This window comes from Watersipora subatra, chromosome 1 (genome assembly GCF_963576615.1).
Source record: "Watersipora subatra chromosome 1, tzWatSuba1.1, whole genome shotgun sequence".
In the NCBI taxonomy this organism is placed as follows: Eukaryota; Metazoa; Bryozoa; class Gymnolaemata; order Cheilostomatida; family Watersiporidae; genus Watersipora; species Watersipora subatra.
Window position 1 is genome coordinate 33,451,730 of NC_088708.1, and position 21,875 is coordinate 33,473,604.

General features: G+C 36.4%; 1 protein-coding gene across 3 annotated transcripts; it reads right to left on the reverse strand.

Moving 5' to 3' along the window:
• Nucleotides 1-22: 22 nt before the first annotated feature.
• On the reverse strand, nucleotides 23-21,836 carry LOC137396176 (serine/threonine-protein kinase SIK3-like). Of its 3 annotated transcripts, none has more exons than XM_068082340.1 (18): nucleotides 21,691-21,836; nucleotides 21,271-21,387; nucleotides 20,428-20,491; nucleotides 19,769-19,930; nucleotides 16,418-16,542; nucleotides 15,759-15,882; nucleotides 14,202-14,324; nucleotides 12,634-12,752; nucleotides 11,624-11,927; nucleotides 10,901-11,158; nucleotides 10,226-10,414; nucleotides 9,218-9,268; nucleotides 6,731-6,941; nucleotides 5,136-5,272; nucleotides 4,454-4,656; nucleotides 3,043-3,229; nucleotides 1,927-2,032; nucleotides 23-1,673 (listed from the first exon to the last, which is right to left on the reverse strand). In XM_068082340.1, the coding sequence occupies exons 1-18, from the start codon at nucleotides 21,790-21,792 to the stop codon at nucleotides 1,031-1,033; spliced, it is 3,225 nt and encodes a 1,074-aa protein (XP_067938441.1). In that variant the 5' UTR covers nucleotides 21,793-21,836; the 3' UTR covers nucleotides 23-1,030. The 3 variants fall into 3 exon arrangements, with proteins under 3 accessions (XP_067938441.1, XP_067938432.1, XP_067938449.1); XM_068082331.1 differs by having other exon boundaries at nucleotides 1,927-2,065; XM_068082348.1 differs by lacking the exon at nucleotides 9,218-9,268 and having other exon boundaries at nucleotides 1,927-2,065.
• Nucleotides 21,837-21,875: the final 39 nt, after the last annotated feature.

Sequence of the window (21,875 nt, forward strand, 5' to 3'; positions counted from 1 at the left end):
CACAAATATAGATCAAGTATAATGGACTTGGATAAAACTTTTATTTGGAAAATTGAGTGGGAAATGTCATGAATGACAGATTTTCTATTTAAATGACAACGGAAATACTTTTCAATATACATTCACAATAAATATAACATAAAAGCTTCAGATGCTAAATCAAATAGCACCTCAATTCTGTTGAGGAGTGAGTAGGGAGATGCTATACAATATTTTTGTATGAAGTAGTTAGTATGCGGTGTGTACCCACAACGCTATGAGATTCATATAAGCAGAAGAAAAATATGCAAGTATGTATAGATGAAAGTTTGCAATCTATGCTTTGCACTAAGTAAGGTCTATGTAATTGGTTAGCCATATGCATTGCGTGCTATCCGAATTATACAGACACAAACTTGTGCACCCTTATGCAAAAAAGTAGTGCGTACGCAGCATACGTAATGCGCTATATAGCGGATGTTCAATACATTCATTAATACCTCCACAAAATATACAATGCATTAATGGATGCACACAATGCAATTTATGCATAAAATATGCGTGTGCAAAGGACTAGTACAAAAAGCATATGCAATTTTTAAGGATGACTTGCACATGGTGGCTCCGAATAGCCTCCGAATCATAAAACTGAGATAAGTGCAAAATGTTTGTAAAGAAATATATGGAGTGCCGAGACTTCAACTATTGCAAAATGTGATAAAAAGGGGGACATAAATTAGCAAATACGCCTAGCAAAGAAGCTATTAACTAAATTAGCCATATAATAGGTATAACACATGACATCGCATGTGTGGGACGGCAGGCAATATCCAAATGTCCCGCTAGCACCAATATATCTCCCGAGTACATAGTCTGAGAGCCATGGATTTGCAAACACAAACCTAGGGTAGTAAGTGAGCCCCAGGTATTTGACGACAGAACTACGCAGAACGCCTGCATAGATTAGCTGTGCACTGAACAGACAAAGTTGAGTGTGTGTAGTCTTGACTGGCCTCCCACAATGTTGCTTCTAATGGAGAGAACGGAAAAACTACAAACTCATACGCTGACGCAGCTCATGACACAACTGCCTGCCAAAGTTGGAGTCTCCTGAGACGTGTCTAAACCTCACGCTGTTTGACTGATTACCAGTTCTAACGATTTCCATTTTTAGCTGAACGTTTGAGTGGTTGAGCTGGACTACCCTTGAACAGGAAGACAGCTCGTATTCAATGCACTGAGCATCAAGAACATGCCGTATCAATCCGAGAGTCTCTTCGGCATTTTTGCAATCTACAACGATGTCTTCGTAGCTATTTTGTAATATGGCCATCGTTGCAAAAAACCCATTCGATGAGATGTCTTTGCTAACATTGCTAACTTCGTGTGTACTTGGAAGATGACGGCTATGTTCATAGGCGTCAGCTAGCGTTGAAAAAGTACGTGAGCGCTGACCCTTCAGAACAGATTGAAACTGATTGCTGCCGATGGAATTTAATTGAAGATTATCATGAGTGGCTTGGCAAGAGAACTGACTGTGACAGCTGACATTGCCTTGCTCATCCGTCACGTTTATATCGGGAGGCTTAAAGAAGAGGTGGGTGTGTAGTTCCTCGTCTTCAAATGCTCCTTCACCACAGCTGTCTTCCACAATCTTATCGAGATTCATTGGTGGAGGCGGTGAAGGAACGTTCCTATCAAGAATAGAAAACTGGTGTGCAATGGATGAATGGTGAGTTATAATCCGATGCAAAACGAATAAAAATGCAAAATTGTGGTAGAGAAACAAGTTTATAAAATACCTAGACAGGCATGTTTAACAATAAGAATAGGAGGCCTTGTCGATAAACAGGCGTTACATACGATTTCGAGATTACTAGACATAGACATGATTACTGGTTTTAGAAATGATGCGACACGCTTTGATAGAGCAAAAGTGCAACAGACCTTTGCATACTTGATTGCTGAACAAGAAAGTCGGCTTGCTGAGTATCTCCAGGAAGAAAGCTTGGTGACTGAGAATAGGGCACAGACTGGTAGCGAGGGGCATAGCCTGAGGGCAGAGCATTCAGATACGGCAGCATGTCTAGACAAGTAGAAATAGTTACGTATAGCTGGTGCTCACAGATACAATCTATAGCAAATAAAGCTTAATTGCATTTCTATCATAGTTGACATGAGTACTGCATGTTATATTTCATTTATAAACATTGTCATATGCCAGACGATAGGGTAATCGAGGAAGTCTAGGAAAAGACTAGACTAAAATAGTGTCCCATACTGAACAGTTTGACCATGCGAGTCACCAATTGTTTGGGCACTCTTGCTTTACTGTGAATAAAAACACATTTCGTAACCTCTAATATATACTTGAGAATCGCAACTGCAAGTCTTCGATGCTATAGCAGTGTGCGTACGCTGGGTGCTTAAACGACAAATAAATATATTTAAATAGCAATATAATAAACGTGTCAACACCATAAAAACAAGATTAAGACGGAGAGCATAAATCAATACCATAGAGCGTTGCATTGGACGCATTCAGTGCTGCACAGCTAAGTGGTTGCCAACCCAATAATAAAAGTTTTGTTGTTTCTTTTTAAAAACAACTAAACTTTTCTTTTTTTCTAAGCTTCTAGTACCAAAGAAAATGATCGTCAACATTGATTTGCGATAACCGCACAGCTGAAAATAAAAATATCTTTCCAGTGAGCTATTTTAGTCAGACATAGATAGAATGCTTCAAACTAATCACAATATCACATGTCTAATTTAATTGAAAACTAACCTTAACAAGTATTGCAATTTCATTATTTTTGCAGATATTGTTTCAATAAAAATTACTTATTTAATGATAAATCAAAGAGTTGCACTTCAGAATGCTTAAACAACACTCCGACTTACTTCTTAGTATCAAACTTGGCACAAAGCATTGAAAATTTTAATAGAAGTTGCGAGTAAAGAGAAGCATATATACATACATGCCGTAAGGGCGATGAGAACGTTCTAGAATGAGATAGACTAGCAATCAAATCCAAAATTTAAAGAAACAGTAGAGATTACCAGGAGCATCAAGCTTATGTTGCTGCTGCATTGACTGGCGCTGACTATGGGGGGAGCCTGGAGGGGTGTGGTGGTGCTGAACAGAATGGTGCGGGGCATGCGACTGACTGCCCAACATTTGTCTACGTACTCCATCCTGTGTCGGAAACTGGGGCTTCTCTAAATCCAGACTCACACTCATCTGTTTCTGTTTAATAAAATTGACTGGAATTATATACCAAGTTCTAGACTTGACTTAACTTCATCAATTCATACTCTAGACTTAACTTCATCAATTCATATTCTAGACTTAACTTCATCAATTCATATTCTAGACTTAACCATCAATTCATACTCTAGACTTAACTTCATCAATTAATATTCTAGACTTAACTTCATCAATTCATACTCTAGACTTAACTTCATCAATTCATACTCTAGACTTAACTTGATCAATTGATATTTTAGACTTAACTTCATCAATTGATATTCTAGATTTGACTTCATCAATTGATATTCTAGACGTAACTTCATCAATTCATATTCTAGACTTAACTTCATCAATTGATATTCTAGACTTAACTTCATCAATTGATTTTCTAGACTTAACTTCATCAATTGATATTCTAGACATAACTTCATCAATTCATATTCTAGACTTGACTTCATCAATTCATATTCTAGACTTAACTTTATATATTCTAGACTTAACTTCATCAATTCATACTCTAGACTTAACTTCATCAATTCATATTCTAGACTTGACTTCATCAATTCATATTCTAGACTTAACTTCATATATTCTAGACTTAACTTCATCAATTGATATTCTAGACTTAACTTCATCAATTGATATTCTAGACTTAACTTCATCAATTCATATTCTAGACTTAACTTTATATATTCTAGACTTAACTTCATCAATTCATACTCTAGACTTAACTTCATCAATTCATATTCTAGACTTGACTTCATCAATTCATATTCTAGACTTAACTTCATATATTCTAGACTTAACTTCATCAATTCATATTCTAGACTTAACTTCATCAATTCATACTCTAGACTTAACTTCATCAATTCATATTCTAGACTTGACTTCATCAATTCATATTCTAGACTTAACTTCATATATTCTAGACTTAACTTCATCAATTCATATTCTAGACTTAACTTCATCAATTGATATTCTAGACTTATCTTCATCAATTCATATTCTAGACTTAACTTCGTCAATTGATAATCTAGACTTAACATCATCAATTAATATTCTAGACATAACATCATCAATGAACTTAGGTCTAGAATAACAATTCATAAAGCTACTAATATTAAGACATTTTAGCTTGACCGATACAAATGATCAGTAGCTTTTGAGTCTGTTATTTTTATTTCAGCTGGAAGAATTCGGAAGCAGCCTGACAAAACCTACAAGCTCTTTGTGGAGCTGTTTGAGACTGGTGGCAGCTGGTTTGCTTTTGACAGTGCTGTTAGTGAGAGCAACCTTGTACAGCTTCTCGAGGTGGGCCCTGTTTTTGTACAAATTGCTGCATGAGCTGTCACTCGCTCGTCGTCCTTGTGAATAACCTTCAGGCAGTGCGAGGTTATGAGATTCCTTGGAGTCTCGACAGCTACCTATAACAATAGCAAGCGATAGCGTGTAGTAGGTGACATCAAAAAACCTGTATAAGTTATTATTGACATACATATGTCATACAAGCTATATAGGATATATACATATGTATGTCATACAAGCTGTAGAGGGTATAGACATATGTATGTCATACAAGCTGTATAGGATATAGATACATGTATGTCATACAAACTATATAGGATAAAAACATATGGTTGTCATACAAACTGTATAGGATATAGACATATGTATGTCATACAAACTATATAGGATAAAACATATGTATGTCATACAAGCTGTATAAGATATAGACACATGTATGTCATACAAGCTGTATAGGATATAGACATATGTATGTCATACAAACTATATAGGATAAAAACATATGTATGTCATACAAGCTGTATAGGATATAGACACATATATGTCATACAAGCTGTATAGGATATAAAAAACACATGTATGTCATACAAGCTATCACCTTTACGTCTAATAGGCATGCGTGAGAATCTTTCCTGAAGATCATCTATTGTTTCTGCAGCAGAGGAGGAAGAGGAAGAAGACGAAGTTGCACCAGTTACCGTATGTCTCTGTGAACCACCTCTCGTTTCCAGATACCTGTAATTGACAACTCACCAGAAACAGCCAGTGAGGGCACTTGCATTTCATACATCCATACACACATCAATATTCATGCCAAGTTTGACACATGAAGTAAATATGAATCCAGAACAGCCTCATCTCTGTATATAAATCTCAAAGTTTGTCATCTGTCTGTCGTTCACTGTCTGTCCAGCTATAGCTATCAAAATCTAGGAATGAAAAGTTTGCTTCGTGCTGGATTTGAACTAACTCTCGCGCATCTAGCCACAAGGCTACGCTGTTCTTACTTTTCCATCACTCTTGCAATGTAGTGCATACCATTTTTTCAATTGCACACACTAAATTATGTATTAATTAATACAGTGCGCTCACGGGTTACGACACATCTGTGGTAAGATTTTTTTGCCTTAATCTGTAAAACATGATGCTTTTTCGTCCTCGCCATACTAGGGCAAATTTGTTTTCGATATTCGGTAATTCGATATCAACAAAAATTTCTCCTGAAATTAAAATTCGGTGGTTGGTGTACTGATTACGACGAAATTACAAAAACGTCGATGTGCAATTCACCGAAATAACTCCCAAAACACCGGAAAGGATATACGTTGCTCGCTATCTCAGTTCAGTGTTATTAATTATAGTAAAAACAGATTTGCAAGCTGATAAGTGATAAAACTCAAATTAGATGCTCAAGTTTTGTAAAATACATACTAAAACTTCCTTTATGTATGTGTTTAGTAAGCTGAATTCATTTAAATTAGATTCAGTGTATACGTTACACATCTGTCTCGAAAGTAAGAACTCCCCACGGTACGTACTGCGCGTAGTACATTGTGAGGTTAAATTATTTTGCAGATTGTAATCACTAAATACACTAAAGTTACTGTAGGTAACTAAACTATAGTTACTAAGGTTTACATATTGTTTTATCGCTAATTTTTAACATGTACTATAATATGCATATAAAATTTTGATGATTTTTACCAGGTGTTTGCATTAGATAATTACCATGGGTTTCTATGCCACTCTTTACGATATTTTTGCCTTATGACGCCAACACTGAAAGGAATAAAAATCATATAAGTGTATACCAAATAATTTTTCATTGTAATTGTTGCAAAACAGACTTTATTTAGCCATTACTTGATAATGATTTCACTTTTACATTTAAACACCTTTACAGTTTTATTTTTCCTCTTAATTTATTTCAACAAAAACTTCTTTCATGATATGCAATTTAAACGTTACAGTTGTTTGAAAAAGTTTAAAAACATTTAGTTGTTTAATTTTTTTTCTTAATCCGTTGGAACTGTACAAAAAACCTTTTTTCATGATATGAAGTTTAAAAGTTTGAATAATAAATGTTGTATCTGGCTAGATAAAAATAAATTTTCTGTCCAAAAACTTTTTTATTAGCCGGGCATTCATCTAGTACATGTAAATACTCAAACTAATGCATGGGCATAACCTTACCTTCTGATAGCTTCTTCGTCTTCATCATCATCATCATTATCATCTGGAGAGGGAGTTGTTGGAGGGAGGGAGATGTATGGTGACGATTGCATAAGGAGGGAGCTCGGTTCCTCATGGTTTATAGCCATGTTTTGCTCTGGAGTAGTCGAGAATCTCTGAGAAAACTGAAAAATGTTTGAGCCACCATCTGATGCTCTCCGACCCATTGGACCTGCAAGCATAGAAAAACCCGCACTGGTTCATTAATGGGTCGATGAGACCGTTTATCTTTATGGACGCGTGAGAGTAAATATGATATTCACAACTGGCCATATTACTTAATCACTGAAGTTTGAATCAGACAACACCTCCAGATGGTCATGAGCAGACTGGTCACCGCAGGTCAAACAACACTGGTTGCTATAGGTCAAACAAGACTGGTCACTATAGGTCAAACAAGACTGGCCACTATAGGTCAAACAAGACTGGTCGCTATAGGTCAAACAAGACTGGTCACTATAGGTCAAACAAGACTGGTCGCTATAGGTCAAACAAGACTGGCCACTATAGGTTGTGTAATGGCCAGGCCAAATGCTAATTATTGCGAGGCAATAAATGAGGAAAGAGTAGCGTAATGTAAGTGGTCACACGAGCCTGTAGTTCAGCCAAAAGCCAATTACTCGATTACTGAAAACAACTGCGGTCTCAGAGTGACTTTTACATAAATGATTGATCCAGATTTAGTCAATGATTATTGTATGTTAAAAAACATTTAATACGATTATTAATAATTATATTTTTAAACATCCACACCAAAAGTAATTTTTTATTATTAGAATTATCCGTTTCTGCGACAGGCAGGTTGAAGAGTCAATCAATAGCTAAGCTAACCATTTACTGCTCCAGCTCCTAGCCCAGACTTACTAATGAGGAATAATCAAGGTATTTACTCATCACAACTCCTATCTCTGCACACAGAGTTGTTGGCTGGGTCAATAGACTAGTGCCATTGCTCAACACCTAATAAACTGTCTCCCAGGCTATCTTGTGTTTTCATGTTACAAACCAATTTTATGATCCGACGGACAGAAATACCCGTGCCTGACTAGGCTGGAATAGCCTGACGTTCTCATGTGATGGTCAGCTACTAGCAGTATTTGTAGTCTCGAATGTGACCATAAAATCACATCATCGAGTTGTCTTCAGCAACTCGACTCTTCACCCAGGGGGCTGCTACTACACGTGACAGTAGACAGAACCAACCACGACCGGGAGCCATTGCTATCTAGCTATCTAGGTAAGTGCATGGCAAGCGTGTACAAGTGTGGATAGACTACTAGCATAGAGTGGGTTAACAGATGGACATGACCAGTTAATTACATGGGAGTCATAACTGAGCAACTAGTTCAATTAAAATGACATATGACCTAGTTTATTTATAATGACATATGACCTAGTTTATTTATAATGACATATGACCTAGTACAGTTATGACATATGACTTAGTTAATTATAATGACATAAGTTTATAGTGTCACATGACCTAATCTCAGCATGAGCAGCAGGCTCAGCGCAAAATTTGCGATCTTTTTTACCGATAATTTCCGATCATCGAAATTACTTGATTTTGGAATTAGATGTACAATTTACATTTCGCAGTTAGTATGTACGTATGTACAGCCTTTTCTGACAGTATTGGTCAATATATCCAACTCCAACTAGAAGACTTCAAGAGAGACTATTTAAGTTAACTTTATGACATATTCACTTCATGACATATTTTAACGATATTAACTTATCAGATAGTATTCTGTCCCTAAACTGTTTGCATAATCCATTGAGCGTAGGTAGACAAAGATATAGACGAAAAGTTAAACCACTAATACTTTAGGAGCTGGTGATAGATATGTTTTACACATTTGGAAGGCTGAATATGCAATTTAATTTTTCAAATACAATGTATCCAATCAAAGACACCCATAAATGTTTACATTGGGCAAACGGAACGACAAATTGTGGCAATACCAAAATTCCTATTTGCATCACGCGACAGACCTACGTCTATCATGACTATGTTCAAACTAACGTATCCTCAGTTTTCGATAAGTACTGTGTTAAAACGGTGTTCAGTGGGAAGCAAGCTTGAAGGAGTTCATTTGCAGCACAGAACGATTAAGAGAGAGCTCAGATTATCAAAATTGCTGAAAGCAAGTCTTAGAGAGACTGATGACAGGAGTTGATCAAGGCCTGGCCAGTGTGAGCAGGAATCAACGGTAAAAGTAAGATTGAGTCAATGGGAATCATAAGATGATGGCGTGAATGATAAGAGGCTATGACCAAAGACCAGTATAAAGCAATGACTGGTAAGTTAGAGAATGGTCGAATGTTAGCGGTGCCGATAGCCTTAGCTCATAGCCCCCACCCACATGCAATCGACTGCTAATAGGCAGTGTTCTAAAGTGAAAACATTCTCCATAGCAATACTGCTTCATGCAGACTCTACCTTACCTGTGGATAGAAATGTTGGGGTTATGCTACATGAGTTGGTATCCTCTAGATCTAAACACACAAAAGAAAGGGATACAGTCTTGAGATTTGCACGAATTGGATTTCCTAGAAAGCAAAGCATACGGCCTTCCCCTTTGATTTACAACAACAAAATGAAGGGCAGTATATGATGCAAAAGGAGGGATTGCATGAGATTTTAAGAAAAATAATACCAAAGCTATAACAACCAAGCCCTTCCAACCTGTCACCAATTGTCTTGGATCAGACAAATCAGTGCTATGGATGAAAAGGAAAAAGAACCAGTAAAACAATTTGTAACAAGCAGCTTTTATTCTACAAGAGGTAGCAGTAGGACAGAGTGCCTTTGACCTGGGTGCAGAAACAAAACCAAATCGCTATTCATGTTATTTGGTTAATGAACGATGTAATTCAAGTTGTACGCTTACATCTGCAACCCAAAGGATATTCGAGGTATGACAGATAAAGGAACATATTAGAGATTGCCTTCTCTTGGGGAAAAACCCCCACTTACTGGATGTTTAAACTAAGATTATTTAATAGGTGCACTGCATCGTTTGGAATAAATGAAATTCCTCTAAATGATTCAACAGAATAACAAACTGCCTATTGAGTTCGTCTACTTGTCATGTTTTATGCTCACACTGTACCCTCCCTCATACATATTAACTCACACTGTACCCTCCCTCATACACATTAACTCACACTGTACCCTCCCTCATACATATTAACTCACACTGTACCCTCCCTCATACATATTAACTCACACTGTACCCTCCCTCATATACATTAACTCACACTGTACCCTCCCTCATATACATTAACTCACACTGTACCCTCCCTTATACATATTAACTCACACTGTACCCTCCCTCATACATATTAACTCACACTGTACCCTCCCTCATACACATTATACATGAAAGTTCCATGAGAAAGCCGGACTAATTTAAACGTGAGAAAGAATAGAAGTTGAATAGATAAGCATACCATCATGCAGAGGGTCATCAGGGAGACCGAGGAATCCCGCAGAAGAGACGTTACCATTGTAGCAATCACTCGTCATGCCCTCATCTGATGGACTGGCAAAATTTTGATTTAACTGCGAGAATATGGCTGTAGGTAAAACACCAAACTGAGAGTGCTGGGTTAGGAGTGGAGTGGGAGGAATACAAGCTCCTGCAAGTAGACATTCCCATGACAAATATTGGAATTAAAAGACAACAGCTTCATGCATAGTTTATATTGTAGAAACCCTAGATATATATACTTGACAGTCTAGCGCACAGTATCTTATACAAAGCCTTTACATATACTTGTACTATTCAGTAGTCAAATAAAGTACAAAGTGCAGTGTCTGAACAGTACATCATAGAAACATTTTTACTTTAACAGTAAGGAGTACTCCTGGTACCTAGCCAAAGCGTTACTAATAAAACAAGTGAACGAACCATCAGTTGTAAAGACAATCACCTGTGAAGTCAACAATGAAAGCTTATACCACTTACTATGAGCAAGCCAATTCTTAGAGCGCTCATCAAATGTGTCCATATTTAGATTGCTGTGTAGTCCAATCATTGTCAACAAACACCGAACATCCCTATTTACTACTAGCCATATGGCAGACCTAATACTACAATTCGTGAACTGGAGAGTATGACTTACCCATGGGCATGTGCTGAGCTAGCTTGGAGCGAGTATCTTGTGGTGGATCGTGTTCACTGTCACCAACCCCTATTGTGTGTCTTCGCATAGCCATATATCTCATGAGAGCCTCAGGGGCCGGTTCTTCCTCATCGCTCTCCATGTCCTGGTCAATGCCTGTTGTACTCTGCTGTTGCGCTGATAGCAGCTGGAGACTGAGAAGCTGCTCAGAGGTGAGAATTGGGGAAGAGGAATGCGGGATCCTCTGCTGCGGGTCAACTAGCAATAGAGTAAATGAGCACTATTATATCATAGATTTGTGAGGCAATTGCATGCTTCTTTCCATTAGTCCGAACTGCAGAATAAATTAAGGAAAAAGCTAACCAAAGAAAACTGACACATTTGCCACAAATTGATTTCAAGGTAAAACGTAAAAATCTACTTCAACTCTTGCTAACAAATTAATTTTTTTACTTGTACATAATTAAATATTCGATAAAACCTAATAATATTTGCCAAGGGCTCATATAAATTGTCATAACTTTTTAACCACAAAGCCTATCAAAAATATTTTGATACCAAAATAATCGGTATAAACTTTTACATCAGATGATACAATGAAAAAGGCTACAAATATGCTAGAGATTGAGCCAGGAAAATCAGACAATGCCAGAACTTAGGGCGATAACTGGTCAACAGCTATGGACGCTTCTGGCTAGACGCTAGGCAAAAGATTTTACTCACCAACGCCTGTCGTAATACTCGACCTTCTTTGAGTAGACACCGGTGGTGTAAGGTCATGAGTTATCCCGTTGTAACTGTCAGAATTGTCCAAATGAGAAATGGATTGTGGAATAGACTGAGAGAGTGATTGATGGGTAGACTTGGGAGTGGACTGAGATAGGGTTTGAGGGGCCGGCTGAGGCATAGCTGGAGGAAGAGACTGCGAGACAGAAGACATTTGAGACTTGAGTAGGTGCCTTTGAAGCTTGTCTTCGAGAAGATGGTACACTGCGCTGTGATCATCGTATCGTTTCTCTTTGACCGACTGCAACAAATCAAGAAGCGAATACACATTACTAACTAGCATGCCATTTCCAACCCCTTTCCGCTGGCGGCTTACTCGCTATGTCTCTTTTCATATTGTGAGCTATTTGACAAACACTCAGCTTAATGTAGCAAACATTACACACTTCTTTCAACGAGCAAAATTGAGTTAAATCAATGTTATTTAGCGGAGAGCTAACATTGCCTCTAACTGCCTCATCACAGAAATATGGTACATTAAACAAAAATGTTTGACTCATAAATGAGTGAATGTCGTACCGTATTTCAATTCATAACCAAGTAGAAATAAATTATAACAACAAAAAACAATTTTTTATTGATCATCACTTTATTAATTTTTTTTATATAGAATTCAGGTTTTGACAACTTTTACAGTTTTCCTTCTGCCATTTTGCAGTTCTTCACACTAATGTAATACATATAGTCTTTAAAAAAAGGGTTCCACTAGCTGCAGGCATTCTAAAGGAAAGAAAAGAGCAAATTATAGTAAAACATGAAAAATAGCAAACAGGAAAAGTTTATAGAGTGTATAACAAAATGAAAGACTGAGTTTGTACTAGCGAAAATGCATGACACGGCGTGACTAACTCGCATCAAGTCAGGAATCAGCCAGTTGAAAAACCTATTCATATATCTGAGGCTTCGAAGATTTGATATAAACAGGCTTAAATATAAGAGGCACCTACCTGAATGGTCTTCTCAGGATCTAGCCCCAAGCCAGCCATATGTTCCAGTATGCTCTGATTGAGTGGAATATCTTCTCCACTACATAAGTCGAGGTGACTGCAGTAATTCTCTATGGAGGCTGTAACAGTATCACTAGCTGTCCTACATGCTTTGATTAAAACACCATGGGAAGGCACTGTTTTGATACTATCAGATATAAGCAATTGAAACTGTAAAGCCGGACGAAGAACTTAAATATACGGCAGTTTTGTCATAACTCTACACACTATTGTCATTAATACACGGGATAATTTTATTAAGAGCAAAACAGCTTACATACATCGGGATAGATGTAATGCTACTAGGTCAATCAACTTGAGAGAGAAAACAATGACAAACACCTATAAAAAATCTCAATTCAAATAAAGCCTAACATCTAGAACAGGCAATTAATATTGAATACCAATTCTCAAATATTATATCTTATATTACATATACTACAATCATATTATATATTCCAATTACATACATGTACATGTGAAAAAACTATTTTAGTGGCTATTTGAATTTTTGCTCAGTTATCATACGGGCATAAACTGATAATGATTGGTATCTATGACATCAAACGTTTTCTAAAATTTAAAGGTTGACTTGCAACAAAATTCACATTACAGTTATTTGGTATCAAAAGATTCACCATGTCTTACTCTGTTGTGTTGTAGGTGCCAAATACGTGGAAATGTGATTACAAGCTCTTAAAAGCTCAAAAACGAAAAGCCGCCGTAAATTGGAATTTCTTTATTTCTCTGACGTAGTCATTACAGTTTGGTTATTGTCTTGTCACGTGATGTTCTCACGTGAATTGAAAGGCCAATAAAAAGCTCAATATAAAACTTATCGTAGCACTAGTTTATGACAAACACTTCGAGTTTTACCGAAGACCCCGTATCAAATATAGATACTTGCTACTTTACAGTTTTGTTTCGGCATTATTCAATCGTCAAGTCGTAATCTGATCACGTGACCCAATACTTCGCAAATAATTTTTGCAGCACTTTTCGATTATCACAAGTGACCAACAGGCTCATCATGATTATCAGACAATGATATGTACTCCTTCGAGCTAAGGTTAAAAAGTTTAACGATTTTTTACGGTAAGTTATAAGATATCACTGCTAAAAGTGACAGCATTACAATGACGATAAAACAGACGCGTAAGAACAGTAGACAAGGTTTTATTGAATGCGTGAAGCATAGTTGTGAAAATATTTCGACGAATGAGGTTGCATGAAAGTGTAAACAGAAACCATCCTGTAACAACTACGTCCCATTTGAGCCGTTTTGGAAAGCGAATCCAAACTACGGCGGTCTCGTGTGGCTGCGATTAACTGTTCGTTTTTTTAGCTTTTAAGAGCTTGTAATCACATTTCCACATATTTTGCACCTACAACACAACAGAGTAAGACATGGTGAATCTTATTATACCAAATAACTGTAATGTGAATTTTGTTGCAAGTTAACCTTTAAAGAAATAATGAAAACAGTGACTATGAAGTACATATTAAGAGTACATATCTCATGTACATACTTTCATAGGTGGTCCTCACGGACTCACAGCCTATATGCATCCACCCGTGACAGGCGATCTGTTTGAGAGTGAACCGTTTATCTGCATCCACAACCAGCATGTGCTTAATCAAATCTTCGCATTCTGAAATCGAGAAAGCAACTTCATAGCCAATCGTTGTCTGTTGCTGAATTGTAATAGATCAAACTGCTGCCACTTGCTAAACCAAATTTTTTACAAATGACAAAACATCTGAATGTCTTGGGCGAGCTGGATGTCTTTTACGACAGAGGAACAGAAATCAATATTACTCAAAATCCAATACGTTGCATGATCTACAGTATATATACATTATATGTATAAAATATAAAACTCCAATTCCTAAAACGCTATTGACTAAAGCTAGCAGACAGCCTGTCTCCAGAGAGAGGAAGCAGAAACATATAAGATGCACCACTACTAGAAGAATGTTGATAAGATGTTCATGAAAGTACATCTATAGGTTATATATACATCTGGTTGCAACTAAAGACAGAAATAGTAAGGGTGGCTCTATGGATAAAGTATCAGCTGACAATTACAGCTGAAGAACTAATGAAAGTACTTCTATGAATTACATCCAGTCAAACCTAAATTTATGATCCATCTAAATATTAATTTTTTGACATAAAACTCAAGCAAATATTTGTCTTAGCATGCAAATTATTCCAACATATGTCTTGTAAAGTCTGCCAGAATATCAGCTTGCTTAATGAGTACACTTTAAACAGTTATCCTCCTCATTGCTTCCTTTATAGTTTATCCCTTTACTTTATTTTATTGTTTTAAGATCTTGAACCCAAAAAGAAATAGTGAAAAGGTAAGTAGACAAGGTAAGTAGACAAGGTAAGTAGACAAGGTAAGTAGACAAGGTAAGTAGACAAGGTAAGTAGACAAGGTAAGTAGACAAGGTAAGTAGACAAGGTAAGTAGACAAGGTAAGTAGACAAGGTAAGTAGACAAGGTAAGTAGACAATGCTTTCCTTGGAATTAAAATAAAAAGTCAGAAAAAACACGAGCCAACAACTCAGAATCAACTTCCTCATAAATCTATGAAACAGTTTTGTAGATATCACTAGAATTACTTTTGCTTGGTTGAAACAGTTCAGTTGTCTGAACCAAGCAAAGTACTGGACAGGATAATCGAAACTTGAATGCAAAAATTGTTGATCTAAATGTAACTAGTCTTGTATCTCTAATGCCATCTCCACTTTTATTGCTTTGCTTTAATGGTTTCATTTCTCAAATATAATTTAGTTTTTTTTACATTTAGCTCTTTTGCGTAGTTTCGTATAATGCATTTGTTTTATATATAATTGTCTCAAGTTTTCGAGCTGCCGAACAAATTAAACAAACTAGCATAAAATGCTGTTGACATATAAAGGAAATAAATGAATTGAGCGTGTTGAGGTGTGACTATACTAATAATGGATTACATACCTGTTAGAAATGTAAACAAGGCAATCATGCAAGTTCTACCATGAAGTTCATAGTCACTGACAATGATAGGCAACAATCATAGTGCTTATGGATTACATACCTGTGGACATGAAGAAAGGTATCTGAAACTTTCCAGATAAGACTCTTTCTCTGAGAAGTGGTAGAGTATTGCCATCAAAGGGAACAGCGCCGCAAACTATCACATAGAGGACAACTCCCAGACTCTACACAAATGGATGATAACAACTGAATATTAACTCTTGGCAGAGCAAATACTGACATGATTATCAGCAAATGCTATGAACTGCTAAACAAAACACCTACCTGAGAGTGGAGCAATCAGTGTGAAAATACACACAAAATTAGATTCGGAAAAATCTTCCAGAAACTAGATGATTGCTGTTCAAATCTATTTTGCAGTATGCACCGACTGTCAGACTAAAACTAAACTTTGCTGTCAATTGAGACAATTTTACTCATAACCCACCAAATTGAAAAATTGTTACGTAAATGTCAATCAGAATAAAGCTGCAAAAGACGGCTCCAAAGTATCATTCAATGAATATGCCCAATTACGAGTGTAAATTTATGTTTTTAATCTAAATATTTCATAGGAAGGCTTGTTCATGGAGAGCGTGTTCTCACACAATATTTTATAAAAGAAAATGCACTGAAATTGAAAAGCCTACAGTGTGCAGTATCACTAATATTCATAAATTGAAACCCTATAATAAGGGAGATGCAACTCTTAGTACATACCCAGACATCTACTGTTGGAGGGTCGTATTCCTTGCCCTCAAACAATTCAGGAGCTGCGTAAGGGGGACTCCCGCAGCCAGTAGAAAGGAAATCACCAGGGTTATAGAAATTGCTAAAGCCAAAATCTAAAAACCGAAAATAAACAAATTTTACAGTTTTTAGTAAAGCGTGCTACCATTTTCGAAGTCTAAAAATTCTCAACACTTGAATTAAAGGAACAAGCAACTTCAAAGTGGCTACTCCAATTTAAATATATAAACTTTTCATACTGAAAACAAGTCTTGGTGAATCGTATCTTATCACAAAAACTACAGCGTTATTTAGTTAAATTACTAATTCAGTGTTAATAGTAAGTGAGACACTCTTGAACAAGGAATGGTTAATAGTAGGTGAGACACTCTTGAACAAGGAATGGTTAATAGTAGGTGAGACACTTTTGAACAAGGAATGGTTAATAGTAGGTGAGACACTCTTGAACAAGGAATGGTTAATAGTAGGTGAGACACTCTTGAACAAGGAATGGTTAATAGTAGGTGAGACACTCTTGAACAAGGAATGGTTAATAGTAGGTGAGACACTCTTGAACAAGGAATGGTTAATAGTAGGTGAGACACTTTTGAACAAGGAATGGTTAATAGTAGGTGAGACACTCTTGAACAAGGAATGGTTAATAGTAGGTGAGACACTCTTGAACAAGGAATGGTTAATAGTAGGTGAGACACTCTTGAACAAGGAATGGTTAATAGTAGGTGAGACACTCTTGAACAAGGAATGGTTAATAGTAGGTGAGACACTTTTGAACAAGGAATGGTTAATAGTAGGTGAGACACTCTTGAACAAGGAATGGTTATAGTATGTGAGACACTCTTGAACAAGGAATGGTTAATAGTAGGTGAGACACTCTTGAACAAGGAATGGTTAATAGTAGGTGAGACACTCTTGAACAAGGAATGTTTAATAGTAGGTGAGACACTCTTGAACAAGGAATGGCGCCATGACACTTGCGCGTAAAAAGAATTGATGATATTCATCGACTTTGCATTACTGAAGTAGGAAAAAACAACAAATTTTAACCTACAAATAGTTGCAATGCTTTCATTAAGAAGACATCATTAGTTAGTTACGGCCTTGTTTTCGCAAGCGAAACTTACCTTTGTAAGCAGTCTATGTGAAACTTACCTTCGCAAGCATGGTCTATGTGAAACTTACCTTCGCAAGCATGGTCTATGTGAAACTTACCTTTGCAAGCATGGTCTATGTGAAACTTATCTTTGTCAGCATGGTCTATGTGAAACTTATTTTTGTAAGCATAGTCTATGTGAAACTTACCTTCGCAAGCATCGTCTATGTGAAACTTACTTTCGCAAGCATCGTCTATGTGAAACTTATCTTTGTCAGCATGGTCAATGTGAAACTTAACTTTGTAAGCATAGTCTATGTGAAACTTACCTTCGCAAGCATGGTCTATATGAAACTTACCTTCGCAAGCATGGTCTATGGGAAACTTACCTTTGCAAGCATGGTCTATGTGAAACTTACCTTCGCAAGCATGGTCTATGTGAAACTTACCTTCGATACAAACATTAATAATCAGTGAATAATAGCAAAATATGTTTCCTCAACGGCATTTAACATGATGTTTATGAATCTAGCTTGCACACAAATACACAATGACCATACTAAATTTATTTAAAAATCTGGACACAAAAACCTACTGTCAAGAAACTGGATGTATCAGCAAAAATTAACATGATCTGGAAGCTTCTGAGCACCTCTGATGCTGCATGAGTGAGAGTAATACTGTGACACCATGGAATTAAACATGATTTGGAAGCTTCTGAGCACCTCTGACACTGCATGAGCGACAGTGATACTGTGACACCGTGGAATTAAACATGATCTTGAAGCTTCTGAGCACATATGATGCTGCATGAGTGAGAGTCAGGGTTGGCATTTTTCCACGGAAAAAACTGTTTTTCCCAGGGCAGCGGGAAAAACTGGTAAAAACCGAGAAAAACTGGTAAAAACTGGTAAAAACCGGGAAAAACTGGTAAAAACCGGGAACAACTGAGAAATATTCTAACGTCAGAATTTTTTATCCAAATATTTTGCTAAAAAATGAAATTTAATAAAAATGGAAAATTGGACAAAACAATTAGTTTTGTGACTCCATATTTATATCAATCAATAGCAATAGAAATGAAATAGTGTTTAAAAGTGGAAAAAATTAGAAAAAATCAACACCCAAGATGCAGGCCAACGTTAAATAACGATGAGCCTTTTACAGTCCAATAATAGAACTGTTTTGACGTGTATCGTTTAGCACCTTTTCCATAGAGCAGACCAAGCTGCACAACAGGCTTGGAGTGGAGAAAACGTCCAAACTGGTAGCTTGATACCAAAACCTAAAAATAATTTCTTTAGGGTATGATTCAGCCGACTACGAGGATTAACCTTTCTTAGGCAATCAATTCCCAATACCTTAATCCGTTTGTTCAGTTCACCGGTCTCGACTACTCGGCATTATCTTCATGTGTTTTTATTTTTTTAATTATTTTCTAATCGTTGTATTTTGCTTTCTGTCATGTTTCACACATGACAGAAAGCATATTTCAAACATGTGAAAACATGAAAATGATATTTCATGTTTTCACATGTTTCAATTTTACTTTTTATTCAATATTACTATTTAACATATTTAAATAAACGAATATTATCTTGTGATCTGGCCTTTTCATTAAATATTTAGTAAAAAAACCAATTATAAAGGTTATGCGCTTTCTTAGCCTGTGTACTGTTAAAGAGCCATAAAGAAGCTCTATGACAGCTAATAGTATAAGTGTATTGTTATTCTTTGCTTAAGCATTAGTCAACTAATCAAAAAAAAGGTTTTTAGTTTTTCCCGCTTTTTCCTACTTTTGGACAAAAATGAGTTTATCCCGGGGCGGTAAAAACTGGTATAAACCGGCGGTAATAACCGCTATGGGAAATACTATGCCAACCCTAGTGAGAGTGACTCCGTGACACCATGAAATTGAAAAGGTGAGAGTGATTCCGGGACACCATGGAATTGAAAAGGTGAGAGTGATTCCGTGACACCATGGAATTGAAAAGGTGAGAGTGATTCTGTGACACCATGAAATTGGAAAGAAAAGATAACTGTGATCAGACAAGGTCTAATCAATATATGACAGGTATGAAATACATGTTTGCAGCCATTTCATAAACAATAATTGACGCCTTCCCTAACGCGCTACACTAACATATAGCATTGGGGATGGCTAATAAAGAGGCACACAGGTCATTATATTTCCATGTCAACGCGCACGTATCTGACACACCTCTCATTACCTGCTAATTTCATGTTTCGGTTAGCATCAAGAAGGAGATTCTCAGCCTTGAGATCTCTATGCACAATCCGACGACTATGGCAGTAAGCGACTGCTGCGACTATCTGTTTGAAAAGCTTTCTCGCCTCTCTCTCGTTCATTCTTCCGTGAGCAAAGAGATGGTCTAATCATAAATAGAACAAACTCATGCAAAAAACCTTCAGGAGGTTCTATTGAACAAAAATAAGAGATTTAAACAAACACTTTTCAAATGCTCTCCAGTGAGCGGATTGAGCAGATCACATCCCGACCTCAAGCTGTACTCAAATTAATGTATTTTAAATACACGAGGCAATTGTACTTGCACAAATGATCCCAGAATATGCTATAGTTGCATCATAAGTATATTATTTTAATAGCGAATGTCCAGAATAGCGTAGACTAAATGGAAAAAGATCTTTGAACACAATTAAAACACGAAGAACAAAGATGACAGAAATGGTAAAATTTAAAAATGACTGTGAAAAGGGAGAAGTAAACAGCAACACGGATGAGTGATAAGATAACCTAGGGACTATACAAAAATAAAATAGGTCAAATTTGGTTGAATATGACCAAAAATCAGTCGAAAAAAAGAATGAGAATTGAAAGTGATGAGAAGAGCAGACGATATAGTCTTACCATACACCTCCCCACCACTTGCATACTCCAGAACGAGATAGAGCATCCGAGATGTCTCAATCACCTACCAGACAATAAAAAATACTATACTTCTGTAACAAAACTGCATCTGACTATCTCAAGCGACTTCAGTTATCTTTCGCTAAAGACACGGCAATGTTCTATGGTTTGGAACACAGTTTGCTAAATACTATAGTAAATTGTCAATTTATTTCAGTACAACAGTACTACATGTAAATATCTTCAGCACGCTTACCGCAAGAATATAAACCTATAAAAATGACTACATATATCCAACAAATTTTTTTAAACAGCACCCTCCATATGGAGGCATAATCAAATTAACAAGAACTGCTAAAATTCGCCATTTCTAGACTAACAATGTAATTCAGAGTAATTAAGACCAAGCGGCATTGCGGAAATAAATTAGCTAAAGAAGAGGAACCAATTTGAAAGATATTTAAACAACCTAAAATCAGGTTTTGAGCAATTGATTAAATTTAATGAAAAATGCAAGGCTATAGAGCTCTCTATGTCTTTTAATCGTGGACTAATCTGCTCTTCTAGAAAGATCTTCCCTAAGATAAGATAACAATCTATGAGACACCTGAATGCATAGTAAGCCTAAATAAAAACTTGGTTAAAATAATTAAAATTATGATAACTGAACCAAGACATCAAAATTGTTTACCGATTGATAGCAGGACATTACTGCATATGTTAACCAAATGTGAAAGAAAATGTATTAATTATAATAATATATCAAAGATAACAATGTGATAAGTATTTTGTCAAAAAGCCAAGCAGTGATACTGTACTCAATAATTGGTACACTCAACATACCTGATACAAACGAACTATGTGTGGATGTCTCAGCAACTTCATTATTTCCACTTCTCGAGCTATTTTTTTAAGATTATCTACATCCATGTTTGATTTGTCAATAATCTTTATGGCAACCTGCAAAATATGTAAAAACAGACGGCTTTGAGAAATTTACACACGCAGCAGACTAGCACACCCTTATTTTTCATAATACCAAAGTATCTCTTTAGAGAATACACATAAAAAGTTCGGTAAGCTTCGTTACAATTAATTACTTATCCTACGTTGGACTATTTTATACTAACAATAAAGCCTTCGCAAATCACATTGTGACAATAATTGGACGTGCGCTAAAAATAATCATAAAGCCAGCCATTTCTTCGAGGCATTCCATAATACTATGACTAAAACATAATATATTTTACAACGATTGCTTACTTTGTTCCTTGTGCCAATGTGGGTTGCAAGCTTTACAACAGCAAAATTCCCTTTGCCAATTGTCCTCTCTATCTCATAAGAGCCTACTCTAACAGGACCCATTTTTAATGAAGCATGGCCTCCCGTCGTTGGAGTTTGCTTTGACCCTCCACTACTAGTCGCCATAGCAAAACTTTTAAGCCTGC